Source organism: Vulpes vulpes, chromosome 3 (assembly GCF_048418805.1).
Source record: "Vulpes vulpes isolate BD-2025 chromosome 3, VulVul3, whole genome shotgun sequence".
NCBI lineage: Eukaryota > Metazoa > Chordata > Mammalia > Carnivora > Canidae > Vulpes > Vulpes vulpes.
In genome coordinates, this window is record NC_132782.1 from 13,602,249 (window position 1) to 13,627,786 (window position 25,538).

Genomic DNA, 25,538 nt, shown 5'->3' on the forward strand with positions numbered 1-25,538 from the left:
TTTAGAAAATAGCCAGCCCTGTCTGAATAATTGTCTTCTTAGTGTACATGTCTCATAGGAAGGTGGAGAAAAAGATCAGCTTAACCTTGGCTTGTCTAAAAGGCACAGTGTGTTCTCTTTCCAGAAGATAACAAGTCTCTTAATGGGATCAGAGACCCAAGTTCTAGCTTTGGATTCCACTAGTTCTTTTACTTTGGTTACAAATGGCTAATCACTCTACAGACATTGTCCTTATAAGGTGCTGTGACGGCATTTGTACACCAATCATGCTTATCAACACTGACATCCTTTTCAGGCAAGCACAGAAACTGCTACTGCCTTACATGCTGTCACACATTTCACTGAGAATGACAACTTGATAAACGTGCCTGTGTAATACTGAAAACCACCTCGAATAGCTTTTTTTTAAAAACATGTTTTTAAAAAGTGGCTCCACAGTGTTACATTCGTTTCAGGTGTACAACACATGATTCAACAAGTTCCTACATTATGCTGTACTCACCACAAGTATAGCTGCCCTCTGTCCTGATCCATTGCTATTTCTCATATTTAAAAGACAATGTTTTTATTTTAAGATTTTATTTATTTATTCATGAGAGGCACAGAGAGAGAGGCAGAGACAACAGGCCGAAGGAAAAGCACGCTCCCTGAGGGGAGCCCGATGTGGGACTTGATCCCAGGACCCTGGGAGCATGACCTGAGCCAAAGGCAGATGTTCAACTGCTAAGCTACCCAGGCATCCCAAAATAAAAGGTTTTTTCAAGATTTAAAGGTTTTTTAGGAAGCCTCTCTGGAGCCATCTCCTCCATCCAGTCTCATAACTCAGTATGGATAGGCTCTAGGTCTTCACCCATCAGAAGGAAGGTTGGCTTTTGTGGTTCATTCACATATGGCATCTGATCATTGTGAGCCACATTCGTATCTGAAGGGAGACCAGAAATTTGAGATAGTGCCTTCCTGTGCCTTTAGGATAAGAAAAACAAGAAAAACAATGGGATTAAACCTCCAATTTGGCAAATTCCCCAAAGATATTGAGATTATATGGATATTCTTTCACATTCCCCAATTAGCAAACCTGGCCACAGTGGCATTGCCACACTTGTCTGAGCAGCTTCTGCAAAATGTACAAATGAAATGTATCAGCCGTCTAATGAGGCTCAAAGGCCTGTTCCAGCCTCCCCCTTTTTCCTAACTGGGGGTGAGAAGCAATACCTGGATGCTTTTTAGCCAGTAGCCACTGAAGCCATGTTCCTAATTAGGAAAGTAAAATGCCCCAGACAAAAATACAAGAAAAAAAAATCCAAATCATTTCAGTAAGTATAGATTTTGAGATTCTCGATTTGCTGCCAATAGCGTATCTCAGAGAGAGGGGAAAATATGGTAAACCACAATAAATAAAGATGGAAGGCTAATAGATTAAAGTCATTTTAATGACTATAATATGTTTCCATATTATGCCATATCTCCTTTAAAATACAATTGCCTCTTGGTTTTTGGTTTTGTTTTGGTTTTGCTTTTCACAATTATTTGACAGAGATAGCCAAAGTTTTTCTAGTCCAATTTGACTCCCTTTCTATGAAATATTACTTCAAGATGCTTCACAGTAAGGGCAACTAGGATGAATGACAATCAAGATCTCAATCCTTACAACATGGTGTGGAGCTCTCCTTAGACCAGAGAGATCTAGTCCACCAGGCTCCCTCATGTCATACCTGACCTAATGCCCAGAAGAATTTTGATGGACAATCTCCAGATAGGTATCCTCAATACTTGATAGCTGAAATCATGATTGGAGTTGGCTCATCAGACAGACTACCAGGTTGTGCTAATTTCGGCCTCTTAATAACTGCCCTTATTGTGCTGACGATACTGTGTGTTGTGTAAGTGATATGAGCATTCATTATAGAATGAGCTTCAGGATAAATAATCTGGAAGACTTCAAACAAAACATGGAGCCGTTTCGTGCTGCCCTCATAAAAGCCCCCAGATGCTATACTATTCTCATCCCAAGAGCCAGAAGGGTTGACTTAGTACTGTTCTGTGGATTTGACCCATAAATTGCAGGTTTTGATTGCTTGTATTGTTCCTCTGAAATATTAGCAGCCTGGGAATAAGTTGTAGTTGCAGATTAATGAGCCAGGTTGGGAAGTTATGTCTATCAGCAGCACTATGAGTATGGTTTCAGGGACTCCAGTCAGCAGATCATTGTTGGCGCCTCTGTTCCCTGACACCACAATTGAGACATGTGAAGTTTCTAGGACAGGGCTTATGGAACCTCGGTTAAGAACATAAGAACACTGTCATCTGTTCTAATATTCACATGCCTGGAGTCTCTGAGAATGCTCACAGAAAAAAATTGGGAAACACGGGAAATCTGTTAGACTAAAATATCTGGCAGTGGAGGGATGATTTACATAAATGAAATACAGTAGTAATTGAAAGCAAAGTGAGGATAGGTAATGGCATACAAAGCTGTTGATGATGCTAAAAAAAAAAACCCACATGAAAAGGTCATTACAACACGATTCTATATTTATAATTAAAAAATATAAGATATGAATAAAGAAAAGATCTATTTGTCAACAGTCCTTGTGTCTGCTTGATAGAATTATGGGTGGGTTTTCTTTTCTTGTTTATTTTGATCCCCTAAATTTTCTGTCTTGTGTATGTACCTTTTTGGGGGAGGGTGTTGAGTATGTATCTTTTTTGTACAAGTAAAACAAAAGCTTTCTCAAAAGCAATATGGCCTTAAAATACAGTGTTAGAAAGAGAAAAGTTAGAAAAATTAAGAGTTATAAGATACTAGGCTTACAAGAATCTTTTAAAATAGATACTCTAATAGGATTATGCTCACCCCATAAAGTAACCAAAAGTCTGTGACCAGTCTGCCTTTGTTTAGACCTCTTTTTTAAGAAACAAAAAATGCAGTAACAATAATGTGATGACAGTCATTTACAATCCCAAAAGGGAAGTCACAGAGCGTCTTAACTGTCCGATAGCACACAGCATCTTGAACTGTGCTGCTAGAAAGCATTTAGTAAAAACAAAGTTTAGTGAACCATTTTATGTCTGTCTTGAGATTCTCAAAGGAATAGATCATATTAAAGGCTCTGAGCAGTCCTGCAGTAAATTAATGTGAAAATTTCATTTAACCCAGTGTTTCTGCCCATTAGCATCTCACAACCCAAAGCAGTAAGTATATTGGAATACAGTCTGGTGACGAGGCAGTACTTTGAAAAACCTCTTTCATACCACATGAATACATTACTCCTATTGGGCTTTTACTTGTTTGTTTAGCTTTCAGACCCAACTGGAAGATAAATAATAATCCTGATTTCTGACAATTGCTTCAAGAGCCGTGCCCTAGAGCTCCCCAGGCACCCAGAAGCATTGGCACTTCTCTAATAGTCTCCTGGGACTGACACATACCCAGGAACCAAGGAGATCATTATTACCATTGCACTTCATGCCTTGAAAATACTTTGGTTATTAGAGGTTATTCTTTGCCCCTTTCCTGTTACCCCAAAATGCATATTTGCCTATTGAATCTGGCAACATATGGCCACTGTAAAGATCTCAAAGCATACAAAAACCAACCTAATAATAGCTCTGAAGGTAATTTCCTGGAAGGGCATTTTTAGCAGTGAAGTTATGCTGGCTCCAAACTTTTCGATGTTTAAACTCTTATCAGTAGCTTGGAAGTGACATGAGGTAAAGCATCTTGTTAGGAGATTTCATAGAAGAACACAGTACAGTAGCTATTGCAAATAATGACTGTGGCTATGGTAACCCAAGGTGAAAAGCACTATTTGCATCACTTTATCACTCCTTAGAGATCCAATTTACACATGTTACTGCTGTAACTGGACAAGATGGATGTAATCACAAATGACCCACCATAACAGCAAGCCAGATAATGTATAAAAAATTGGTTCAGAAAGACATTCAGGAAAGAGTAATTCAAGGATTTGACAGTTGACAACTTGTGGAAAATTTTTAAAAATATTCACCCCAGAAAAGTTCAGATTCTCTATTATGTTTTCTGAATTTCTCTTTTATTAATGCCAGGCTAGTTGCACGTGTGTGTTTGTGTGTGTGTGTTTATTGTCATTCACAGATATATATTTTATCCAGAAAAATTATTTTTAATCTAGAATCATTACAACAAAGTCATGAGTTCAGGAATTCAATCAGAGACAGAGGTTTGCCATGAATGGCATAGTAAAAAAAAAAAAAAATGGCCAGACATGAGAGAAGATTTACACTCAGACTACACAACACCTTTTGATGTATCTTTCTAGCACATCACATAAATGCTTGCTTTGGAATACAGTCCACTTATCTATGATATCTCAGCTCTCAAGAGCCCTCAACAAGTTCTCCTGTTGATGCCATCTTATTGGATGACAGATTAACTGTTGATGGCTATCTATCCGGAAACTATTCACTCAAACAGTTATTCGTTTATCAAGTACAGTATCTCCTGCACCGTGCTATTATACTTAAACATAGTGATAAAGATAGAAATAATAATAAAAGTAGTAAAAATGGTGATAAAGTCAGGGAAAATCTTTGTCCTTATATAGGTTACAGTTTATCAAATAGACACAATGAGGAAACCAGCCTAGTGATTGAGGGGTCTTTCCATAGGACATAAACAATCAACCCAAAATGTGATCAGTGGTAAAGTTGTCAAAGTATTTTGAAAGTGAAGAAATGATGAAAGTGTGGTGGAGAAAAAAAAATGAGTTCATGAGCAACGACTACCTCTACCTACTTAATTTCAACTACATTCTCTCATTAATCCAACACCGTGCCATACCAAACAGCTCCCTATTCCCCAAGTAAATCAATTTAACATCTTTGTTTCTTTGCAGATGCTTTTCTCTTACCATTGAATGTCTCTTCCCCAAAACCAATTTTTCTCCTAGTGAGATTTATCTATTCGGTTTTTAAAATTTGAGATCCAAGTCAAAATTTGTTTCTTACATGAAGGTAACCCAATCATCTACATCAAAAATGAACTATTTCAGTTATAGTACCGTAACTCTATCTGTTCCTTATTTCTTTCCACATAGATTATAGTTAATATAACTTTAAGCTCCTTAGAGGTAGTGAATTTGCATTTTAGTTTGTTTATTGTAACATTTATAAATTTTAATCATGGGATTGTCAAATATAATGAATGAGTAAATGCAAACAAAAGCATACTGGTTCTTCTCAGTAATCCTCCCTCCCAGGGGCTCCTGGGTGGCTCAGTCAGTTAAGCATCTGGCTCTTGGTTTTGGCTTAGCCCATGATGTTGGGATCATGAGATCAAGCCCTCTTGTGGGCTCCATGTTCTGCAGGGTTCTGCTTGAGACTCTCTCTCTCCCTCTGCTCCTCCCCATTCTGCATGTGTGCAGTCTCTCTTTCCCTCTTTCTCAAATAAATAAAGAAAATTTTAAAAAATAATAATAATCCTGCCTTCCAAAGAAAAAAAGAACAGAGAATAATGAGTTGTCAGCATGTCTTCAGACTTAGGAGTAGGCACCTGTATGATACCGAGTGTAATTATATAGGTAAAATTAACACATCACAAAAAAAGCAAATGAATTTTCAGCAGTTTTTGAGAGTGTATTTATGGTGGCCTATTTTTAAATGAAGGCTGCATGGTTTTCAGTGAATTCACCTAGAAAAAAGGTACACAAGAGTTTCCTAAAAGAGATATTCAGTTGTCATCCAGGGCATCTTGTCCTGAGCAAGATCACAACAACAGGGCCATGTGACATCCAACCAAGAGACACATGCCATACATTTTTAGATAGCTTTAAGAGAGAAAATAGAGTTTTCAAATGTGATCCTCATTCAAAAGGCTGCTCCTTACATGGGCAATGCTATATAGCATTTTCCAAGATGAATATAGCAGGGATGCATCGTTTTATGGTGGTAGGTAGTTCACTCAAACAATGTTTAAATGTCCAGCAATTTATAATAACAAATTTGTATGCCACTTTCTATGTATCTCACAACCAACCTGAAAATTAGATTATCATCATTTCATTTTATACCTAAAGAAGTAGAGAGAATAGTATGGTTTGGGGTTTTTAATTACCAAAAACAGAAGCCATTTTACCAGGCAAAAGAGAAAGAAATTTATGGAAAGGCATTAAGTAGCTCATGGAATCTCTGGGAGGCAACACCCCCATGTGGTTACTAACCAACCAGAGTAGCTTGGCCGTGAAGAGTGCAGCCCAAACAGTGCTTGACAATTCGTTGGAGCTGTCTTAGGGGGCACAGCATTGCTTCCACTGCCTCTATTCACACCTATGATGTCACATCTGGAGAATGAAAATTCTATCACAGCTGTTCGAGCAATACCAGACACCTTTGTCACTCCATGTGTTTTCCAGTCAGTCCAAATCACTGGAAAGCAGCTGCCATCTTATGTGGCTCAGTCCATCATCTGTGTCTTGCCCAGAGGCATCTGATTGGTGGAAACTAGGTCATATGCCTTTATCCAAGTTGTAAAAGGGACCTGGGAAATTCAGTTTTGGACTTGAGCTTCTTTTACAACTGGCCCTTTTCCTGGAAGAAAAGCTAAAAGGGAATTGGAATAGAAATAGATTGAAATAGCTAAACTACCAAATCTTCCCTAAATGGAGAATTATACTTGACTCCAATCACATAGCTAATAAGTGCCAGAGCCTCAGATGCCAAGTCTTATACTCAGCCCAAGATAGAATGACTGCTTTATTATGGTAGAGATGAGTAGTTCATCTGACCTTCAAAGCTGAGTTAAAATATCCCTTAAGATCAACTGTTTCTTTTGACCTAGAATTGTTTGAGCTTTAAGAATCATTACTGGTATGGTTTTCTAGACATCTGAATATTGTGAAGGGAGTAGCTTTATGAATGGAGTTGAATCCTTCATCCTTTCTCAAGTTCTCATTAAAAAACAATAACTACATATTTACATTGTGGAACTAAAGATCTCAGGGCCAGAAAGACCCTTGAGCCATGGTGAGATGCACAGCAGCTGTGAGTTCATTTTCCCTATGTTCACATTATTCCTTGGAAGTAGGAGAAAAAAAATTTTTTTAATCTGACTGATGTAAAAAGTGAAATGTATGTATGATGTGGCATATAGAACCACATTACAGTTCATATCCATGTTTGGGGTTTTTTTTTAAAGATTTATTTGATTTATTTTAGAGAGAGAGAGAGAGAGATCACATGTGGCAGCTGGGGGAAGGACAGAGGGAAAGGGAGAGAGAGAGAAGCAGACTCCCTGCTGAGCATAAGGCCTGACACAGAGCTTAGTCCTAGGACCCTGAGATCATGACCTGAGCCAAAATCAAGAGCCAGAGGCCTAACCAACTAAGCCACCTGGCATCACTGCATCCAGATTGAATCACTCGCTAGCTGTGTGACACAGGGGTAAGTTGTTTACTCTTTGGGCCTCAGTTTCCTCTTTTATAAAATGGGAACAAGGATGCCTATTTCTTATAATTGTTACTGAGATTCTACATAAATTATAGAGAACATCCTAAGTGTGAGTAGAGGCAGAGAAGCAATGATGTGTCCTCTAAATATATAAATTACATGTACAAATAGTGATTTGTAAGGCATTTTATATAGTCCTAGCAAATAGTATTAAATAGAAACTATTGTTTAAAGCATTATTTCAAAATAAGTAATGTCATAATCTTGATTTAACAAATTTGAAAAATGAAATGCTATGCTAGTCTATCCAGTCATAAAAACGGTTGCACTTGTTTTTTTTTAGGCAATCCAGAATATTAATTTATTTACTCTCCCCTCAGTCCCACATCCTATAGTCAATCTTTTCCCCCCAAGAACCTTCTGAAGACCCCTTTCATGTCCTTGTCCATAGGCTGTAGACGTGGGGGTTCATCATGGGAGTAGCTACACTCTTGACTGTAGAGGTATGATAGAGAATAATGACAAGATTTTCTTCCTCTAATTTCTGATGGTTTTACATTTTTATGGCTTATGTGTTTGAAAAAAAAAAAAAGTCTATTTCCTTCCACAACTGACCTGTTTCCAATTATACTTACAGACCTTTCCTAAATTCTACTTTTATAGAACTCAAACTGTCTGATGGTTTTCAAATAATATAATTGGGAAAGGGAAAGCAAATAGCTTGATATCTCTTTTAAAAGTCACCTGTACCATCTGTTTAGGAATTACTGGAAAAAAATGACTATTAAAATGCAGTCTTAAAAGTTAAAAGTAGCCTCAGAATTTCACGGAAACCTATCTCTAATGGGCCAAGTAAAAATATGCTTTGAATGGGACTTTACAACATTTTAACAGTTTCAGAAACAGCCTAACATCTCCAACATAAAGAAGAGTGGAACTTTCGTATGTTTAGGTGAACAAAAGCACAAAATCATTTTTTACCTTGTGCTGTCATTAGCAAACCTGTCCTCTACACCTGTTAGGGTTTGCCTCTGATACAAACTTTCCAGCTTAAGAACTTGGATTTAAACATGTGTTCTGACGTCTATTTTCTACAGGGAAAAGAAAAAGCAAATATCCTTCTGCTTTGGTATAAACTTACATTTTTACCCTGAGAGAGAACTGTGCTGAAAATGGGAAAGGATGGCAAGTTCATGGGTCCCTGACCCACCTTTCCAGTGAACGCTGCTAGAAAGCTGACAGCAGAAGCCTTTTTCAAGAGAGCTAGTTCTCCATGCTAATGAGACTGGAGGGAGGGCTGAGTCCCAGTGTGGAAAATGAGAAGAGCAGGAAGAGGAGGGGTGACGAGAAGAAACCTCAAAGACCACCAGAAATGTGAGCAGAGAAACATGAGGATGCAGTAAGGAGGAACCCTGGGCAAGAGTTGGAAGAAGAGGGTGCCTAAGTGTGTCAGGGCAGGTCTCACAGCTTTACTCAGAATGGTGTCATGTTCCATGTGGATAGATCACAAGAGTTACTAGGTGGGGAAATAGAGAAAAGCATGAGAGAGCCCTTCTTTAGGGGCTCGGGATATGAAATGAAAGAGAAAAATATGACAATAATTGAAAACGATGCCAGCGTGAAGAGGTTTTGTTACTGTTATTCCCATCATTTTTCAAAGCCCTTCCAGAGACAAGAGAGCCAATGGGAATGGAAAGACTGGAAATGCCAGATACTGCAGAGAAGAGCCGTCCATCACGTGGGTTGAGGAATCACGGAGGGGTGAGGAATTTCTGGTCAGTGAAAGTTAATGCAATTGTGAAACTAAGAAATTTTTGAGGAGGAAAATGTCTCCAAAGAGCCTTCATGGCAGCACTACCACTTGCATCTTTTTCTGTTGACAGTCAATCCTGTGCTTTGTCCAGGAGACCAAGTTGTCTCAGTCTCTATGACAATGAGACCTTACCCCACAAAATGTAAAGACTCAGGAGTCAGAATAAAGATGGCAGATGATTGCGGAGAGCTGATGCGGTGGAGAAGGGGGAATGGTGCAGTGACACGGGAACGAGAATGGAGTCTCAGAGGCGTTCAGCCCTGCCCGTGGAATCCAAGTTAGAGGAGTCCAGTGTAGCCTCAAACAGATTCAAGAGCTATGTAAGGTGGATTGTGGTGAAGAGTTCAAGGCTCCAGGAGAATGAACACTGGCAGCCTGGGCCTCTAACCATTGGAGAAATAAGAATCTTAAACAAAAAGGAAGTTGTGAAAAAAAAAGGGGGGGGATGTATAAGAGGGTAAATCTCTAGCCCCAAATAGTATCTGATGAGGTGAAACTGAGCAAGTGTTTGGTGAATAGCTTGTGGGGAGCGATGCTGGGGATTGAATGAGGTAAGGACTGTGAAGAGCCAACATGGGTGACCGAGGATGGGAATGGCAACCAAGGGCAGTATTTTTCACCTGACCAGCCAGTAGGTACTAATTTGAGAAAATTATATGCAAGATCACAGATTTCAGAAACAAAAGGGTGTGGTTATAAAGCTACTCTGCCAAACAAAACTCCTTGTCACCCAGGCTTTCATTTGGGTACATTTCTAGAGCAATTCACAACGCTGATACTAGTGTGGAAATTGAGAAGTCTCTTGGCTAAGTGATGAGATGACCATATGCCGTGTAATATTATATTCCGGATAGGTTCTGTTACAACCTAGACCAGTCTATGAAGGAAAATGATAAATCTTGACTTGGCTTTGTCTTAAATATCTCCAAAATAATCATGGGATAGCCGTTTCAGACTTAGTATGTACACAGAATGTTAATGATGAGGGACGCCTGGATGGCTCAGTGGTTGAGCGTCTGCCTTTGGCTCAGGTCATGGTCCCAGGGTCCTAGGGTCGAGTCTTACATCAGCCTGCTTCTCCCTTTGCCTATGTCTCTGCCTCTCTATGTCTCTCATGAATAAATTTAAAAAGTCTTAAAAAAAAAAAAACATTAATGATGACTATGTCAGTGCTGCTCAGAGGGACATCTAAATCTGGTAGATTTTTTTATATTCTAAAGTTATATTAGAAAAAAATCAAAAAAAAAAAAAAAAAAAAGAAAAAATCTAGTTCTTCATCATATCAGTGTTGATAATAATCATAATATTTCCTCTAGTTTGTGTACCCCTTTCTCACAGAAGTGCAAAACCTCTTAATATACACATTATAAAATGAAATTGAATCTTCTTATGAAAACAGTCAACTGCCAAGTTTTTTTTTTCCCCCTTTTGAGTATCAGCCAAGTAAGAAATCTGCTTTAGTACCAGTCAAGATGTATTGACTGGTGGGGCAGCCCAAGTGGCTCAGTGGTTTAGCGCAGCCTTCAGCCCAGGGCATGATCCTGGAGCCCCGGGATCAAGTCCCACGTCGGGCTCCCTGCATGGAGCCTGCTTCTCCCTCTGCCTGTGTCTCTGCCTCCCTCTCTCTCTGTATCTCATAAATAAATAAAATTAAAAAAAAAAAAGATGTATTGACTGGTGCTTGTGAAACATTTTAAAGGTGATCCTCTCTAGATTTGTCTTTTATTTATCGTGTTTATATTAATAACGATAATATTCTTCATTCATGTAGCGGTATATAACCTACAAGGTATTTTCAAACACGGTATCTTAGCTGATCCATAGTGACCCTGCAAAGTATGTCCAGATGCTATCATTCTCATTTTATAGATGGAGAAACAAAGGTAGAGGGATGCACAGAGTCCAGAGCAGATGACTAAACAGCTGAAAGTTTTATCCAGCTCTTCCAGTGCCGTTAAGATTGCCTACGAGATAATTGCCATCGACAGCAGCTACACAAAATTATTTCTATTATGTATTGATAAATTGATATGGTATAAAGGGGGATTGACATTAGAAAAGGAAACAAAAGGAAAAATAAAAATTGCAAGTTCTTTTCCATATGATGTCATCAGTTCCCTCATGGTACTAATATCATTCTTTGAAATATGACCTAAAATAGCACCTCTCTGTGATGGGCTAAGAAATATCTCCTTAGATGCTGTAAATTTTAGATGGCAACCCACCAACATCTTCCTGATTTCTAATAAGATCCGTTTATATCGGCTTCCCCTCCCCAAAATAATGGGCCAAATGAATACTCTTTTTTGGTATCGCATAGCTCATCATTTTTAAGTTCTCCCAGCTGCTGTTTCTATGAGTAGGATGTCTTTCCTCTCATCCTCTTCCACATCTGTAATAAAACATCCTGGCGTTTCTTTCCCAGCAGAGAAGCCCTACCCACGGCCCGACTACACCACCAGGCTCCCAGGCTCCCATGATTAAATAAGTGATAGCTCTGCCCATCTTTAAAAATGTGTCTCATATATGGCCGTCAAGGCACCATATCCATCACTGCAAAGGAAGCCAAGCATTTATTTAAAATAATGAGACATCCTCATTTTCATTTTTCCCTGAGAGGATTGTAGCGATGTTTAAAAATTCTCTGAATTCTAGAACTAGGGCAACACATTGATTTGAAGAAAGCTATAATCTTCTCCGCTAATTTGAAGTGCACTTTTTCTGCAATGAAATAGAGTGTGGCTTTCAGAATAGCAAGAGCCCTAAGCCCACACAAAGACATCCTCATCCTGCCCACTCCTCTTTCAAGTTGGCCCCATTCTTCTGAGTGCAGGAATTTATAAAGACCTTTTCAATAGATTTCAAGGTGTATTGAACTAAAAGGAGAAAGGTTCAAATCATCTCTTCCAGATTTGGGAGGGAAATGATTTCAACTGCCCAATCATGATGAATATTCCCCTTTTGCTTTCCGCCACTTCTGTGTTGCAAATGATCTGTTGGGCGAGTTCAATTACGGGGTCTCTGAAAGGATTCATAATTAAATTTTTTAAAGGCTCAAATTAGCTCTTTGTCTTTCGGAGGCAGCGGAGTCAGAACGCTTACTCCTATGAGCATTCAGGGATTTCAGCTTCTGGGGGCACAGTGCCTTCCACAGCCAAGGCAGCTCACTTCAAAGAAAGGCCAGGAGAGAAAGCCAGCCCTCTGTGATTTGGAGCGATAATAAGTTAGCAAGCTGTATAACATAATGGTTTATGAAATTCTTCCTTCAAGGACCATTATCTAGTGTTAATAATGCTTTATTTCTTCCTCTCCTGTGCTTATTTAGAGCATAATTACAAGAGCGAGAGGAAAGGGGGGGTTGGGCATCAGGATAACCATTCGCCAAATTAATGCAGCCGAGAAGAATCTCTGGCCTTTGGGGCTCGTTTATCAATTAGTTCTGTTGCGGTCTGAGTTCTTGTATTTCCCCACAGAATGAAGATTCTTTGATTTCACTCATACACCAGCTCTGAGGAAAGTCATTTGAGATCAAAACATTTTTCAGACAGGATCTCTCTTCCCCTCCCCGATATCATGATGGGCTGTACAGTGAGCTTCTCATCCATTACAAGAGCTTTTCATAAACATGAGTGGTTAGCCTTTCTCTCCCTGCCTTCTCTTTTCTTTATTTTATTTTTCTGAATTTCTGTCTTCCTTTTTTTCCTCTCTCAACTGGTTAAGATTGGGTTACTTTTTTTTCAACTGGTTTGTCGTTTGTACCACGTTTTAAAGTCACTACATGGATTTTAATGTTCACACCACTTTTGTAGTGCCATATGGTCTCTGAATATTCAGAATTGTTTCTGGATAATAGGAATGCTGGTAGTTTTGAGGTGACACTGGAGAATCGTCCTTATTCTCAAACCAAGTCAGTGTCTTGCGAATTGTTGACTCCAATCTTTGGGAAAATTGCCACCCTCCTACCTCAACTTTCCCAAATAGTGAAGGGCCAATTTTGTGTGGGTGGAGAGAGATATCTCAAAGGAAAGAGAAAGTGGCAGAGGCATAGGACTGTTTAAACCTATGCCACGCCTGATGTCTGGGTGGTTCAGTGGTTGAGCATCTTGCCTTTGGCCAAGATCATGATCCCCAGGTCCTGGGATCGAGTCTCAAATCAGGCTTCCCAGGGGGACCTTGCTTCTCCCTCTTCCTACATCTTTGCCTCTCTCTGTGTGTGTTTCTCATGAATAAATAAATAAAATCTTTAAAAAATAAAACTATGCCATGTTATGTTCTTCATGTGGTCTTACAAAAAAAAAAAATGAACTAGTTTTTTTTCAACCTAAAAATAAGCCATACTTTGTGTCCCTGTACACATTCATGTTTCATTCTTCTTTGAATGCTAATTACAAATTTTTCATCCTTTAAAACTTGGTTTCCCCAAATCCAAGACTTAACCTGCTCAAATCAAGAAAATAAAATGTAAAGAAATGAAGTATTGGGGAGCCAAGTATTTCATTTTGTTGCTAACCAGGAAAGTAGATGTTACGGATGAAATTGTATCCTCCTCCCACAAAAGACATGTTCACGTCCTAACCCCCAATCCGTCACAATGGGACCTTCTTTGGAAATAGGATCTTTACAGAAGTAATCAAATTGCAATGAAGTCATTAGGGTAGGCCCATATCTAATCTGACTCTGTCCTTATAAAAAGGGAAAATTGGATACGCAGATACCCACAGGGAAGGGAAAATGCTGTCTAAACATGAATCCAGAGATCTAATTGATGCATCTTTAATCCAGGAGTGCCAGAGATTGCCAGCAAATCACCAGAAGTTAGGAGAAAAGTAGAAAAATAGGGAATAGATTCTCATGCACAGCTCTTAGAAGGAACCACCCTGCCAACATCTTCTCAGACTTCCAGACTTCAGATTTGTGAAACAATACAAGGAACAACAGACGTTGATGAGGATGTGGAGGAAGGGGAACCCTCTTGCATGGTTGTTGGGAATGCCAACCAGTGCAGCCGCTCTGGAGAACAGTATGGCGGTTCTTTAAAAAGTTAAAAATAGGGTTACCCTATGATTCAGCAATTATACCAGTAGGTATTTACCCAAAGACAAGACAGGAGCAGAGATCAAAAACCAAAAGATGCTCCCGATGAAGCTTTAATCCCAAGGAGGCAAGCAAAGAACCAAAACATTAGTAAAAGATGCAATGACTAGACTGGAGATCACAGGGCTTAAGTGTCACCCCTTCAGAGAGTGACCAATTCATCTACAGTTGCTCCCTTCCCGCCTCGACTCAGCCTCTATCCCATTGCCCAACTTGCATACATCACTTATCGCTACCTGAAATTATTTTTGTATTCATTTATTGTACGTTTATCTTCCCCCTACAGTTCCTACAAAGTAAGCCCCCATCTGTCTTACCAGACTGTAGAGCAGTGCCTGGTATCTCTCACAGGCGTTCAGGGCATCTCTGATGGACAAATGAAGTAGATTTGAAAATCCAAGAGCAATCAGAACTTGGAGGTACTATATTCCTTGTGACACCAGGGAGCAGAGGGGGCCTGTGCAGCCTTGGCCATGGGTGAGGAAAGCTGGTATGACTGCCAAGCCAACCCAGTGGCAACTGGGGCGTAGGAAGCCAGTACTGACTTGTACTTGCCTGAACCATGATGGAGAAGGACGTGAGCTTGACACCCAAACTATACACGGTTCTACCCACTTGCTGCTGGATTTACTTTGAGACGTATGAGAAAAGAATTTGGGCAAATGTAGGGGCCTTTTAAAAAATAAATGACTCAAAATACCAGATTGTGCGATGTGATTTCTGGGAGAAACCTGCGCTCCTTAAATTGAAAATTTTGCCCCATTAACTTGCTGAAAGGTGAAGGTGGATAGCTAGCTACTGAAGGGTTCTGTGAACAAGGTAATCTGCAATCCAGGACGGCCTCTGGGGAGGAAATCTTTCAAGTGGAGGAGAGGAATATTTCTATTGGGAGGGATTTGTATTTAATGGATGACAAGTGAATGTGTCATCGGAGGCATCTGTGGTTGTAGTCGGGCCGCTAAAAGGAATGACAAATGCTCTGTGAGCAACTTTGTATTTTAGTACATTAACGAGTCTGTTAAATGGGACTCTTTTAAATTTCATGAAACGGAAAGAACCCTCCAGAGGATTTTGCTTTGTGACATTCAGCTCCCTCCCTAGAACTTTTCAGCTGACATTTTCTTTGCTCTTTAGTGGACCTTTGCCTTTGTGTTTTCCAGAAAGAGAACAGAACTCTCTGGCAGGAAATCTGTAGTGTATTCCCTACACCAAAAAACTGACCACAATCCTATTTAGAAGAATCGATCGACCTATGTGCCCTGGACCCCCAAATCAAGAACTGATAAACTGACAGAAACCCCTCATCCCCATTAGAACCTGTTCTTTACATCATACTATCTGCCTGTACAGCAGCATTTCCCCCAGAAACCCAGAGGGCTGGTGATGATCACTAATACCTGTAATGTCGCCAGAGATAATAGAGATGTTATTTTTCCCCTTATTTCATCCTTAAGGCTACCGAGGCACAGAAAGCCACACAGCAAGTTAGAATTACTCAAGGAATAAAGCATGGATGTCTGGCCCATCACTGACTACTGCAAGCAGCATACGTAAATCACGCTTTCGAGTTACAAGCAGCATCCACTGTTCTCTCTCATCTTTGCTCACATTGCTCTTTGTGTTCCAGAGGCAACTTTTTGTGTTTGGCCACCTGAGAAACCTGTGTTGCTGTACACGCAAAGGCTGTTTTTTGGTGCCCCTCGCCATTGCTACACATTATCCTTGGCCTTGCTTCAGATTCTAGGCTGGTTCTTTTTCCCATTTCAAATCCTGTTTTTATTGGTGATAGCTTGCATTTACTGGTGACCGAGATGTAATAGTACCGTGCTTACTTTTGTCCTCGTGTCTGGGAAAAAAAAAAGTCAGTAGAAGGAGTGATTGTTTGTGTGTGAGTGTGAGTGCATGTGCGTGTTTCAGGATTTCAGAGGAAGGGAACTGCAAAGTGTCCCTGAACCTCCTCAACTGCTGCAGCTCTCCTCCGCCCCCAGCTTGAATCTGCTCTTTGCAAGTCATCATTTTCTGACGATCAGGGAGCCCCAAAGAACTGGTGTCTTGCGGTGGGTAACCAACCAGAATGGACCAGGCAAAAATTCCAGCAATGGACACACACCTAAGACAACAAAGGTACAGCTCGCGGGGAGTGTAGCAGCATGTGTTCCTCTGCCACCCTGGGCCCGCCCGTGCGGTCCTCACAGGCCTTGGGAAGCTCCAGATGACGGCTCGCTTAGTCACTCACTCCCTAGCTGTGTGATCCTGAGCATGCTACTTAATATCTCTTGATTTTCCATCTTCTCAACTGTAAAATGGAGACAATACCCTCCTGTAACACCGTAAGGTGAAGCTCTCTAAAATGCAGGCCCTGGAGCGCACAGTGCATGGACCAGCGCCTGGCGTACTACACACGTTTTGAAGTGAGACCTGTAATAACAATGGAAGGAGTGTCGGGTTTGTTAGCTGTCCACGAGAGAATGCTCATTCTTCTATGAAAAGTGTTTCTGAATACATAAACTTACGTGCTCACCTATTTCTCTTATATTTCTCCCTCGTTTAGCTCTTTCTAAATCCCCCAGTACCTGTTCGCTATGGAGTCCTTTCCCCCAGAAAACCACACAGAAAGGTATCAGAGAAAACAATTTTTCACTTATTCCCCTGGGACATAGAACTATGGGAGAAAGAAATCCTGAATATGGAAAAAGAAATTGCCACCAAAATCAGTGGACAGGATTTGGTGAAGGTGAAATCCTCCCTTAACACCCTTTGGATTGCAAAGATGGGTGCCAAGCTATTCAGCTCAGAACACTTTCTGAGCACCACTCACCCTGGCTTATCTCGAGAGCCGGAAACTGCACCATCACCACCCTCCTCCCCAGCACCCCATCCTCTTCCCTTCCTCCACTGTTGGTAGTCCTGGCACACACGTGCTTCTCATTTCCTGTCTTCGCATATGCTGATCCCTCTACCTCAAATGTCTGGCTCTCATCCAGATCATTCTTACTTGCCCTTGAAGGTTCAGCTTAGAAAACTTTTGCATGGCACCTTCCCCAAGGCAGCCTCATTGTTTCACTCCAGGTGGGATGGGGGAGTACGATTCGCACCACAGTCTATGGGAATGGGCACTCCAGGGCGCCTGGGTGGCTCAGCAGTTGAACGTCTGCCTTTGGCCCAGGGCGTGATCCTGGGGTCTCAGGACCAAGTCCCACACTGGGCTCCCTGCATGGAATCTGCTTCTCCCTCTGCCTGTGTCTCTGCTTCTCTCTGTGTGAATAAATAAATAAAATCTTTAAAAAAAAAAAAAAAGGAATGGCACCCTGTGGAGTTGCCCACACAACCTGCTTCGCCCATGCCCTGTCCACCAGCTCTCATCTTCTGTGTACTCCAGTGGCCTCCTGATGAAATTTTTCATCTCTCTGTTTTGTTTCCATGAAGTCTTTCCTCCTAGACGAGGAGGAGTATGGGCTCTACTTCCATTTTTCCAATACTTCACATGCACCCATGTGAGTAGGGTCTCGAGAAGAGAACCTGAGAGGTGCCTCTTCCAGTCACCACTTTCGGTACACCAGCTTAGTAACAAGATGACTTTCTAATTTAGTAGGAAAGTATGAAAAGTGACAAAGGTGATGGTTAATGATAGGCTTATAAGCATCTGGAACAATGACAGAGAAAATGTGGTTTCTAGTACCATCTTGAGACTCACTCACATCCCTTTGGCATTCAAATGGAGCCGCTGTCTGTATATCCCAAGTTGAGAAGCCCTTTTCTGAACTCTATGGCTGGCTTCTCGCTTCATTTCGCTTGCTATTTAAAGTTTCAAAGCTTGTTGCACATCACGTCCCTTTTATCAGCCATGCTGCACCTTAGAGCGGACATTTCCTTCAGGGGCCAAGGATACTGGAGCTTATTACTGAGAGTACTTATTATGGATTGGATGAAGGCCTGGCTATGCCTTGAGTCATGCTGCTTGAAGCCATTCTAATATTCATTTAGTTAGGACCGTAACCACACTGAGTTATTGCTGGTCTCATATGGATCATATATTCACAGTCAGCTCTTGGCTTTGACAAGAGGATGTGTATTATCTCTGCTATTGCCCATCGTGTCTCTTCATTTCATTATGAATATCGGGTTGGAAGCCTGATATTCAATCTGTAATCCCAGTTAAGTTTTTTCAACACAGTCTCTCTCTGTTCAAGCCCGTAGTTTTCTTTAAAGCAGACTTTGTTGAAGTTGCTACCCATTACCTACTATCTCTGGCTTCCAGGGATACCACATTTTGCTCTAACTGGGAAGGAAGAGACAAATTTTAACATGAATGGACGTCGTATCCTGGCATAAATTTTTTTACTGGCATGAGAGCAGCTCAAGTCCTAGAAAGGATTAGAGTTCTGGAGAACGGCTTTTTAATTTGAACACCAGTTAAAGGGTTCTGTCCATCTTCATTGGATCTGTGGCCCCAAGCTCAATTGTGTCTCTTACTATATTCCTGCTGTTTACTTTAAAAGAATTGAAAGGGGCGAGCTTAATTTCATCAAAGGAACATCAGGATGAATTGTTGGAAACCACAAAAAGCGATGCCATTTAGATGGCCTCCAAAATGAATGCTGCCAGCTGTCTGAAAAGACACTTGGGTGCTGGTGTCCATGCCCGAGGGTAAGGCCCTTCTTCATCTGAGGCCTCCTAGGAAACTAAGAATTAGGGACTAACATGTGTGAGAGCCAAAATTAAGAAAAAGTGAGAAAAAGTAAGGAATTACTTGTAAGGCAGAGCCCAGAGAGACCATTTGAGCAGAGATTTTTCCAGCGTGCATGCACACGTTTTCAAATTCAGGGCTAGAGAAAGCAGAGGGATGTTGAGAACCGACTTCATCAGAATCGAGCGAACAAACGCTCAGACTTAGAAGCGTGGAGAAGAGCTAGGAGGCCCTGTGCTTGAAAGAAGCCTGTGGTGTCAGAAGGTATTTTACAGCAAAGAGGTCCTTTTGTGAAGAGGGGAAACTCTTTTTTAATTACCAATGTTCAGTTTACTCCATGTTCTTCTAGAGTTTATAATCTAAGACTTGTTAATTTGGCACAAATATACATAAATCACTTCTGTCCAGGGGAGGAAAGGGAGGATGGCGGTGTCAGCAAGTTTTCAGTAGTGGTGGAAATGAATGAATACATTTATGATTTTAGTCATCGCGGGTAATTCTAACACCCTTATTGTTTATTTGAGGATGTAAGCTGACTAAATAAATCTGAATTACAACTGTACTTTATTGATTTTGCAGAGTTTAGAGGAAGATTTATGAGACATGGAACCTTCCATCGGGTTTGGAAGAAAGTAGAGGGAATGCGGAGATGCCAGACCGCCACTAAGACCCATGGACAATCCCGTACTCACGCTTCTTTATCGAACTTTAAGATTTATCAGTAATATGCTGCCTTTGCAAGATGAAAACAAACTAATGCCAAGAAGGCATATTCTTCGGTGTTTGGCATAGACGTGCTCTCAAGACAATGGCTTCAAAGGTCTCCTGTCTATATGTTTTGACAGTTGTGTGCTGGGCCAGCGCCCTCTGGTATCTGAGTATAACTCGTCCCACTTCCTCCTACACTGGCTCCAAGCCATTCAGCCACCTAACAGTTGCCAGGAAAAACTTCACCTTTGGCAACATAAGAACTCGACCTATAAACCCACATTCTTTTGAATTCCTCATAAATGAGCCCAACAAATGTGAGAAAAGCATTCCTTTCCTGGTTATCCTCATCAGCACCACCCACAAAGAATTCGATGCCCGCCAGGCAATCCGAGAGACGTGGGGGGACGAGAACAACTTCAAAGGTATCAAGATAGCCACTCTCTTCCTCCTGGGCAAGAACGCCGATCCCGTTCTGAATCAGATGGTGGAGCAGGAGAGCCAGATCTTCCACGACATTATCGTGGAGGACTTCATCGACTCCTACCATAACCTTACCCTCAAAACATTAATGGGAATGAGATGGGTGGCCACTTTTTGTTCAAAAGCCAAGTATGTCATGAAAACCGACAGTGACATCTTTGTCAACATGGACAACCTGATTTATAAGCTACTAAAACCCTCCACCAAGCCAAGAAGAAGGTATTTTACTGGCTATGTCATCAACGGAGGGCCGATCCGGGACGTCCGCAGTAAGTGGTACATGCCCAGGGATTTGTACCCTGACAGTAACTACCCACCGTTCTGTTCGGGGACTGGCTATATCTTTTCAGCTGATGTAGCCGAGCTCATCTATAAGACCTCACTCCATACAAGGCTGCTTCACCTTGAAGATGTATACGTGGGACTCTGTCTTCGAAAACTGGGCATACATCCTTTCCAGAACAGTGGCTTCAATCACTGGAAAATGGCCTACAGTTTGTGTAGGTATCGCCGAGTTATCACCGTGCATCAGATCTCTCCAGAAGAAATGCACAGAATCTGGAATGACATGTCAAGCAAGAAACATCTCAGATGTTAGGATTTTTACCGATGTAAATACACTTCTTTTCTTTTTTAAGAAATGGGGCCTAGTGTGTTGGTATTTTACTGGTGTCACCAGGGGAAATGAACTGGCGTAGGGGTTTTGTAAAGTTTTTTCTTCCCTCTCCTAGTTTCTTTCTTGGATTACCAATTTCTAAGTGTTAGGCTCTGGTCATAGAAACAATACATGAGTTAGAAGGGCCAGATTTCATGCTCAGGTCCTGAGGCACTGCATTTATCTCAAAAAGCAACATCCTAACAACTGCTAGGATTTACATACTGTGCATCTGAGATAAAAATCTGGTTCTGGGAAACCGAGACTCGCGGTAATGTCTTCATATCATCTCTGCAAAAATAAAAGTAAATAACTCTTTTTCAGAAATAATGCACAGTCAGGAAGACACACTCAATGTGATTATTAATATTGTGTGTGCTGTTACATTGAATTTTTACATCTATTGCCATGTAATGTGTACAGTATTTGCGGTTCCACCAAGAAATGAACTTAGGCCTGGCAGGGAGGCTACAGCTAAATAAATCGAAATTTAAACTTGAAAATCAAATATTCTGTATGTTTGGAAGACAACTCTGCTTGCTCATCCAAGGATTAAAACTGGTCATCCGGTGGAATGTATATAAAATGCTACATAACAAAATAAACAAGAGGGGTTTTTGGGGGCTTTTTTGTTGTTGTTGTTGTTCTTTCAGAACAAACATTACCTGGTGCCTCCAAGGAGATTTTGCCAAATGTAATCTCACCTGCTTCCCTCCATAGGGTGTTGCTAAGTGCATTTTACAGTTTCTGGCTCAGGAAGGCACATGTGTAGAAAAAAAGTCAGGAGGGTAGAAAAACAATAAATTACACGGAGAAGATGCAAATTTACATATACATCATAATTAACATAAACAAGCTTAGCAGTCATATCAGATGCCCCTCCCACATATTTGCAAAGCATGTGAGATCATCTTTCAGTGGGTACCAATGTCATTGAGTGCTTTAGCCCTACAGTAATATTCTAACGTCTGAAATATCCAAGTACCTCCAGCAGCAATGCTATTAGGAGGTGTTCTGGAAGCTCTGTGACTAAGGTCCACAGGAAGGAAGAGTAGAGAAGTTTGGGGTCAGTTTCTCTTGATACCATCACACTTGTTGGGTCATGTGGGCATGCATCTTAACCTTGCTGTGCTTCAGTATTCTCATTTATAAAATAGATGGAAAAAACACCTACCTCACAGGTGCTGTGAGAGCAAATTGCATTTGCTAAGTATTTTGAGATCCTTAGTTTAAAAGGTGCTAATGCAATATGTCATGCGTTATGCCAAATGCTAAAATAATTAATTACAATCATGATCATCAGTAGTAGTAACATCCACCTTAAATATAATTTATGCCAAAATAAAGATCGAATACAAACTATTCGTGCATCCGATTCTCCTAAGACTTTGACTTTTTCCCTGGATATCTTAGGTGTTTGGAGAAGCTTCAATTTCTCTATCATTTCTTCTGGTTTCAATGAATCAGTTTTTACTTCGGTGCATTGCCTTGATTTCCCAGGGTGCTGAAAGTGAAGGCAGCTGCCTTTCCTTGGGGAGGAGCCTCTGGTTGGAAGTAAATTACAATAATTGAATCACATGCTTTGCAAAATGTGTAATATCCCATCAACTTAGATCTCAGGAAACATTGATCTGAATTCTCAATAAGAACTTTGAGGGCCGGTAGAGCTAGTCCCCCTCTATCAGAAGAATAGGCATTCAGCAAACCCACACACTGCACAGCTTCTGCTCATTAAAAAACTTGTTTGTTTTCATTCAAAGACAGCTCTGCAACTGAAAGAATATAACTTTTAATCTCTTTCAATCTAACTTTTAGAAGCTCCCCCTAGAAGTTGATAGCAAACAAGTAAACAAAATGAACAAATGAAGTCATGGCCTATTTCTTGACGACACTGGGTCTCTTATCCCCAGTCCAAAAGAATGCAATATGAGACAGGCCTTCCTGTCCTCCAATACATCTTCATCAAACAGTCAGCTGGACTGCCGAGTTTGATTGGAAAACAGCATTAGGTAGCTTGGGGAGAGATGGATCAACACAAGGTGAGCCCCTCTCTCACCCCCAACCCTCAACTGCTGTGAGTTCCAGTCATTGGAAAAGTCTCACGACTCTGTACTTGGTTCGCGATTCCACCACGTAGCTGAATCAAGCCTCTGTCTTATACTAACTACCATCTTGCATTTACCTGATGCTCAGTCAAGCCACCTTCGTGTCAAGGGATTGCACATTATAAACATCACATATGTACATCTATGAATTGTTTTGTGTGTGTGTATGTGTGTACATTATAAATAGAGCCCTAATCTTTAAAAGGAGCAAAAATTGGAGAATCATATGTCTTAAAGAACTATTTCCTAACTTTTTTATGCTAGGTAGTGCCCATGTGACAAACATGTAAATATTCATCAAAGACCATATGTATATATTTTAAAGGCATTTTTTTCCTTCTCCCCTGTACGTATAGTTAGAATCTGCTTGTTATGTACATTTTCTTCTGCATGGAGCTTGGTGAGGCAAAGCCATTTGTCCAGTGTTTCAATAGCCAAAAGCATGTTTGCCCTTCATTTTTTGAATGTTCAAAAAAAAAAAAAGTTTAAGTCACGTGATCAGGAAAAAAGCTCTAATTTTCTACTTTTCTTAATTTTATGACACTGGCCAAACTATGGTTTCAATTATTTAAGCCATTTTTAAATGTATTTTCATTTCTCTTATATAAAATAATGTTTCAGACAGTATTGTACCAGGAGTCGTTCAGATAATTTTTATAAAAACCTTCTGATTGTCCCCCGACCTGTTTTGTTCATTATGCATTGGATAACAAAATGTATCAATAATTAGTGTCTGTATTCTTAGAATTTCTTTTTAAAATTTATTTTTGGAAAAAAGTTTGATCTTTGCTGGCTAGTTTGCAAGGCTTTGGGGTCTTCTTATATCGGACCAAATGCCAGTTTCAATACATAATATCATATTTTTAAATAACCAGAATCAAAAAATGAAGATCATTTTCGATTTGGATCAAATTCTAGAACCAAACCCCTTTGTGTGATGATACAGGGGAAACAAACTCCTGACAGAGAAGCTAAGAAAGAAGTTTTTCAATCAAAAATCTCTTCTATCAAAAGACAATGGAACATTTACATAAAGCTTCTGGGATTCCTTTTCTACCTTTCCTAATATGTGGGTTTAGTGGGGGGGGGAATTGATTATGTCATTTCTTCTGTAAAGGTGAGGATAGTTTTTATAAGCAACAAAGTAACTTGTGAATGAAAGAAGTAATTTACTAGAAACGCTTGTTGATGATAATTGACATTTAGGTATATCGTTATATATGAATGATTGTTTATTTATGTATTTATTTGTCAGAATTGTACATACTATTTCGCCAAACGTAATTGTCTGTAAAAGTGCACTCTCCAGGTTTGTAGTACTATTTAGGGTTACATGGGTTGCCAATCAAGCTGCTAATCAGAATACTATTTTTTGTATCAATGTTATAAAACTGAAAAATGACAAATAGATGCTGAAGATGTCTTTACATTCAGTTTCTTCACCTTCCTCTTGAATTGTAAACTGTCGATTGAAAGCACGATGCCAATGTATAAGCCCATCTGTCACAAGGAAGATTATGGTTCCATAAAGCTGATTTTTTTAAACCATTGGGACAAATAAACAGAAGGAGAAGATATTTTCCAGTTTGCTTCTTTTATGAAAAAAAAAATCTCTTTGGTGAAATGTGATCATTAAAATTAGCCAATGCCCTGTTATCATTAACCTTCTCCACAACCTCAACATTGATTAGAGCTCACGTCGTTCAGAGCTCATCCCGAGAGCCCCACTGCAGCTTAACAGTCAACTTAGGGATGGTTTGGTCCAGTAGATCATGGGCTGCTCCAAGATTTAGGAAACGGATATCTCCCTTGCCCCTTGGCAGCCTCAGGAAAGCCTCTGTTTTATATCCTATGGGTTGAACATGGCAACTTCTTCCAATTCAGAGAGCATTATATTGATAATGCGGTTGGTGAATTAGGACATATTAAGGTCAAAGCAAAACTGCCATTCTTATGAGTCATCCACATATATCCTTTAGAATGTTGGCATACTATTTTAAAAGTTTGCTCAGACTGGAAAAATGCTATTCAGGCATTCTTTACGGCAAATAGATGCTGATTGCTGATGCCTGACTTTGTAAGCAAGAGACTAATAGCTATTTAAGAGACAAAAGTTCCTGTTATCAACCCTGTATTAGCTTAAATAGGTCTTCACTTTTTAATGGAAATTTAACCAGATTTACTACTGCTGTACCTCAGAGTTCAAAAAGTTAAGTCCAATAGGTGAGCTCAAATACATGAGTTAACAATGAAAACATAAAACCTATAGATTTATATTCAGAGTGATTCTTTTGAAGGACCAACATCACGAGCAATGTTGTAAAAGCACAGTCTTAGACCAGAAGCATCAGCACTGAGTCGGAATTGGTTAGAAATGCAAATTCTTGGAACCTACCAGAAACTTGAGGGTGTGGCTTCCCAATATATTTTAACAAGCCGGTTAGGTGACTCTCGGCACACAAAAGTGGAGAATGCTGCTGGGGGCGGGCAAACTACCTTCTGCAAACCACGTCTAACCTGCTGCCCACAGGCTAAGGGTGGTTTCAGGGTGAATATTTGCGAAGATTC

The 25,538-nt window shown here is 40.3% G+C and overlaps 1 protein-coding gene across 2 annotated transcripts in view; it reads left to right on the forward strand.

Moving 5' to 3' along the window:
- B3GALT1 (beta-1,3-galactosyltransferase 1) overlaps positions 1-24,547 on the forward strand; it is a 504,607-nt gene extending 480,060 nt beyond the window's left edge. For both annotated transcript variants that reach the window (XM_072751846.1, XM_072751847.1), the window contains exon 4: positions 19,599-24,547. In XM_072751846.1, coding sequence (XP_072607947.1) covers positions 19,828-20,808 — 981 coding nt within the window. In that variant the 5' untranslated portion in view covers positions 19,599-19,827 and the 3' untranslated portion in view covers positions 20,809-24,547. The remainder of the gene's footprint in view (positions 1-19,598) is intronic.
- Positions 24,548-25,538: the final 991 nt, after the last annotated feature.